We start from the raw sequence: 5,883 nt of genomic DNA, 5'->3' as shown, positions 1-5,883 counted from the left end.
CCAGCATTAATTCATAACATTTTATGTAAATTTAGTAGGTATCAAAACACATTTTATCCAAAGTTCATTCACAGCCTTGACATGCAATTGTGTCACCGCCTTGCTGCCACCTCTGAGCTACTCGCTGCCACCACCTCTCAGAAATTGGACACCTGTCATAAAAACTAAACTCTTAATCCCGCTCCCCATTTCCTATGTTATTCTGCTCAATCAATTCACCAAAGTTAATGTGGTTGAGGTTGACAGCCGGTGGAAACATCAACGCTGTCATTTGCAGTTGAATAACTGAACTTTGAATGTTTATACATTTATAAACAGAACATTTCGAACCAGAAACAGATCTATAAAGTTTCTAGTGATCAATTTATTATTCTACAAGATGTATAGATATCATTTACTTTTGACACTCGGGATGATTTTGAAAATTTTTAAAATAAGGATGAATGCACATACATTTCTTCCCCTATGCTCAAATCGGCCAGAGTCACGGACGATACTGTATTATTAATGATAAATAGAAATTACAACGTAGTCATGTTATTATCGCTTTCCATAACAAATCTCAATTTAAGGACACTTGGGTTTGCTTTCCTTGGTCGTCATGTTGTTGTAGCAAGGGCAGGACTGTTTATTGCCATAAGTCCCTGGTGGAACACACAGGCATCTGGCACAACAATATTCACAGAAATACATGCACGCATTCAAATGGTGGGTAGTAGAACACCTCTTTGAGCATGCAGGCCCGCAATCTGACCTCCCCCAAAAAAACAATATGTTACCCCATTATAACTATGATGAATGTCCAGAGCAATTAGCAAACTACATAAACATAAAGTTTAACATGAAATTTCAATGGTTGCTACCCACCAGAAAAATGAAGAGTCCCGGAACCACTAGAGGGTGACTGAGCCCCATAGGGTGGAGGTGGCTGCTGCTTCTTTGGACTGCCATTATTGCTATTTCCTCCACTAATTGGCTAATTTCAATCGCAAGCAAAATGAATTCAAGTAAGGAGGAAATTATGGGCAATAACCATATCAAATAATTACAAATACAGTGTAGTTAATATTAATTATCTATGTATCGTTGATAATTTCGTTCAAAATAACGTATATATTTTGTATATGTGATAAGTCTAAATTGTTTAATTTACAAAAATTTAATGACTCATACATTTTATATTTTGTTTAATCTATTTATACATTTCAAAATACAAGTTAAATAACAACAAATCATAATCCCACTGTAATTATATTACCAGATTAAAAGAAAAAACATTTCATCGTCTAATTAAACATCGCCTTAATTATATACCTCTGCAGGTTGCCAGTGATACAATATGCGCCCAGAAGGATCAGCCAATACCTGAAATATTTCTCAATCCAGTGAATTAATGGCGAACCTAGCATAATACATTAATATAAATACATACACATATTGAAATTTCAGAATGGTCATTTACCAATATATCATACGAAGGTATCCAGAGTACAATAGCTGCAGTGAGTGCCAAGAAAGTTTGCAGTTGCAGCAATTTTGCGGCCATACTATCTTTCTGTTATCTTGATAATTGCAGGCTGCTTAATTTGAAACAATGTCAGCTCTGAGAAAAAGTGAAATTACACAACAGTTGCCCATTACACTCAGATCCCTGGATGGGTATACAAATGAAGAAGAGATACGAAAGTATAAATAGAAGAGTTGAGGTGCTTCACTGCTGTAATTTTCGGTCACGAACCTGCAATTGTTCAGAACATTTTCCGAGCGAGAGACATCTGTCACTGGCTGCATGCAAGGCGCTCATGCATGGCACGGAGAAGAACATGCACACCCTGAACATAAAACACATAAAACTTATGGTAACATGCACACTCTGAACATAAAACACTTGTCCCCGGTGAAATAACATCGGGGCACGTGAAGCGTGCAATAAGACCTTCAATTCGCAACTTTGGTTATAAATTTCTTACACCGATATTTGCAGAGATAAACTTTGGTTAAATTATAAAATGATAAAACTTTGGATAAAATGGTATTGCTTTTTGCAAAATGAAGGCACGAAAAAATCACTGCTGTGCAGGGTGCCAGAAAACTTTGTATAAAACAAAGTTACCACAATATTTTTGTCTCGGGCCACGTGAAGGCCGCAATAAGAGGTACAATATTTTTCAAAGGAAAACTTTGGTTAAAATTTCAGTAAATCACATTGTCAGCATTAAACTTTGGTTAAAATATGTTTAGGCGGAAAAAAAATCGGTCAAAAGATGAATTAATGCAGAGTCAACGATCAATCGATCGCTATAGTCCAGGCAGGGACTAATAAATTTACACTTAAAATTTGATTTTTTTTGCTCATGTTAAATCCATAATCAAAATAAATCTATATTAATTAGATAACCCAACTCCCTCCTGTCTTAATTTCTAACCACCAATCTTATGCTCCTACACCATCTAACGCCCATTATTAGTCTTAATTTCTTACAAGCAATCTTATGCTCCTACACCATCTAACACCCATTATTAACACAGATTTCATTTGTATGACTGAAAATAAAAAATGAACGGTGAACAGTTACAAATGTATGGTCGATTTCCATGCAATTATAATTCCATAACTGTTCATGTTTTTCGTAATTGGGGCATCCATATCATTACGTGTTTCAATGACTCACTCATTTCAAGATCAAAGGGTGCATTGCAGGTTATCACACTTCTCTTTTCATGTATTATAAATTATTTTTTGGGATTCATTCATCTATGATCATTTTATGACAGTGGTCATAACTGACTAATTTCTCATGATTTTTGAATAGTCCACTTAGCACTCATTGAGGTAAAGAAGTGGGATTGAAACTAGTGAAATAAATCACAGTGTGGGATTGAAACTAGTGAAATAAATCACATAGTGTCAACCATCACTTCCGGGGCTTGCACTCGTGATTTTTGAATAGTCCACTTAGCACTCATTGGGGTGAAGAAGTGGGATTGAAACTAGTGAAATAAATCACATAGTGGCAATCATCACTTCTGGGGTTTGACTAATTTCTCATAATTTTTTAATAGTCCACTTAACAATCATTGGGGTGAAGAAGTGGGATTGAAACTAGTGAAATAAATCACAGGCTTACACTAATGATTTTTTAATAGTCCACTTAGCACTCATTGGGGTGAAGAAGTGGGATTGAAACTAGTGAAATAAATCACATAGTGTCAATCATCACTTCCGGAGCTTGCATAATGATTTTTTAACAGTCCACTTAGCACTCATTGGGGTGAAGAAGTGGGATTGAAACTAGTGAAATAAATCACATAGTGTCAATCATCACTTCCGGAGCTTGCATCCAATAACCAAGACTTCCCGGGAGGTCACTCATTCGAGATCACCTATGGCTCAAGCGCGCTTAACTGTGGAGTTTTCCCCACAATCAAGCCCACTTAGCTTGCTACCCCATTTGCAAAACCTTAGCAAGTATTGTGTCTCATTAACCATTCAAGTAGAGTTCACTTCACTCTTTTGAATTAAGTATTGGGGATTTCGCAATGCATTATATTAGATATCATTTTTTGACATTCCACTGCATTAAGTAAGTCATTCATCTATGACCATTTCCATGAGAGGTAGTCATAACTAACTAATTTCTCATGATTTTTTAATAGTCCACTTAGCACTCATTGCATCGGGTTCATTATATTAGATATCATTTTTTTGGATTTAGCTGTGGTAAGTAAGTCATTCATCTATAATCATTTCCATGAGAGGTAGTCATAACTGACTAATTTCTCATGATTTTTGAATAGTCCACTTAGCACTCAATGCATCGGGTGATGCTCACAAGGGTGAAAAAGTGGGATTGAAACTAGTGAAATAAATCACGTAGTGTCAATCATCACTTTCGAGGGTTGCACTCGGTAACCAGGGCTTCCCGGGAGGTCATCCATCCGAGATCGCCTCTAGGTCAAGCATGCTTAACTGTGGAGTTTTCTCCACAATCAAACCCACTTAGTTTGCTACCCCATTTGCAAAACCTTAGCAAGTATTGTGCCTCATGAACCATTCAAGTAGAGTTCCCTTCACTCTTTTGAATTAAGTATTGGGGATTTCGCAATGCACTATATTAGATATCATTTTTTGGGATTCAACTGTGTTAAGTAAGTCATTCATCTATGACCATTTCCATGAGAGATAGTCATAACTCACTAATTTCTCATGATTTTTGAATAGTCCAGTAAGATTATTTAAGTTTTATTTATATATAACTAAAGAAAGTATCTCTGGAACAAGCTTTTAAGCATACATAATCTTACCTAAAATTTATAAAACCTAACTTCCCAATTTAACTACTAAACTATATATATATCATTCGTAATGACCCAACGTTCTACTTTTATTGCTCCTTCATTGACCATTATGACTTCAGTTTTGAAATTATATTATGTAGAGTTATCTTAATTTTTTTTGGTGAGGAAAGAAAAAATTAATAATTTTTTATTAAGTAAAAAAATGTTTACCTATAATAGGTATATAATATATATTTTAGTATAATCTTAATATTATATATGATGGACATTAAGATCTAACCACTTATCATTGTAATAAAATTAAAAGATATTTTGATAGGGCTGATAACACGTCTGAATATATTCTAACAAACAAAATAAACAATACCGGAAGATACTCGGACTAGCAAGAACATATCTACATATTCTGATTCTAACTAACAAGATAAACGATACCGGAAGATACCCGGACTAGCAAAAACATATTAACATATTCTGACTAACAAAATAAGCAATACCAAAAAACACTCAAACCAATTTAAACATATTAACACAGAAAATACTCTTAAAAAAACAAAGACAAAAAATTCAACATTAAAATTAAAATTATATGTATAATTATGTTCATCCACCCTCTCAAGTTTCTGAGATCACAAAAGAAACTTGAAGTCAATTAGTTTTTCTTTGATAAAGATAGCATAAATTTCTCTCAGCGTGAGACATTCATTCTGCTACACATGTTTTTCGTTTTCTAGTAACTCAAGTTTCGAATGGTTGCTTTCATTTTCAATTTTAAGAATTAGTTTTCATAATCAAATATTATTTTTATTTGTAATTATGATATAAATAATAATTATAAAATTTTATAATAAATAAAATTTTATTTTAAATTTTATTATTTTATTAATTTAAAATAGATCTAAAATAATTATTATTCAAAATATGTTTTAAATATTTTAACATTTAATAACAATTTAGTGTTCAAAATATGTTTTAAATATTTTAACATTTAATAACAATTTAGTGTTTTTTTAAATAGAGTTCAATTATTTTGTTAACATGGAACGTAATAGCAATTAATGAAGATTGTAAACTTACTCGAAAAGAAAGAATTGTAGGTTGCGACCCACGGACCGCGTTCGATTCCTGCAAGGCTGCGGGTCCTGCAGCGTATGTGATGACGATTGTTTCGATGAGTTTCGATATGATGTGTTGACTGTCAGCTTGCTGACATGTATTTGTACAATATATGTAATATATGTAAAAAAAAAAGAGGGCCCATGATGATAAGGTCAAAAGGGAACTAGCCCCTCCCATTTTAAAAAAAAATGCAGTTTGAAAAATTGTTGGATAGCCACTATACCGATTGTCCTAGTGTTAAAAAAAAAAAAAAGTGTTGGATAGCGAGATATTGGAGAAGTGTATTATTTAAGGTTTAAGTAAGGTTCAGGTTTATTTAAAGTTTAGGTAAGTGTAACATTTTATGCAACATAAATATTTACTTTGTTACTAAGTGTTACTTTAATTTCTATCTTGTTTAAAATAGATTCTTAAAGAACTAAGTTGAATAGCGAGAACATATTTTGTTATTTATTAATTAAGAAT

The 5,883-nt window shown here is 33.2% G+C and overlaps 1 protein-coding gene across 1 annotated transcript; it reads right to left on the bottom strand.

The window, feature by feature from the left end:
- Positions 1-413: 413 nt before the first annotated feature.
- Positions 414-1,755, bottom strand: LOC149235973 (gibberellin-regulated protein 12-like). Its single transcript, XM_089461488.1, has 4 exons — positions 1,463-1,755; positions 1,315-1,365; positions 868-976; positions 414-749 (listed from the first exon to the last, which is right to left on the bottom strand). Exons 1-4 carry the CDS (start codon positions 1,544-1,546, stop codon positions 568-570), a joined length of 426 nt encoding a protein of 141 aa, XP_089317614.1. The 5' UTR covers positions 1,547-1,755; the 3' UTR covers positions 414-567.
- Between the last annotated feature and the right edge of the window lie 4,128 nt (positions 1,756-5,883).

The sequence above is a fragment of the Pinus tabuliformis genome, chromosome 8 (genome assembly GCF_031772625.1).
Source record: "Pinus tabuliformis cultivar Carrire ecotype Pingquan chromosome 8, CPIR1, whole genome shotgun sequence".
In the NCBI taxonomy this organism is placed as follows: Eukaryota; Viridiplantae; Streptophyta; class Pinopsida; order Pinales; family Pinaceae; genus Pinus; species Pinus tabuliformis.
This window is presented reverse-complemented; position numbering and strand designations above follow the sequence as displayed.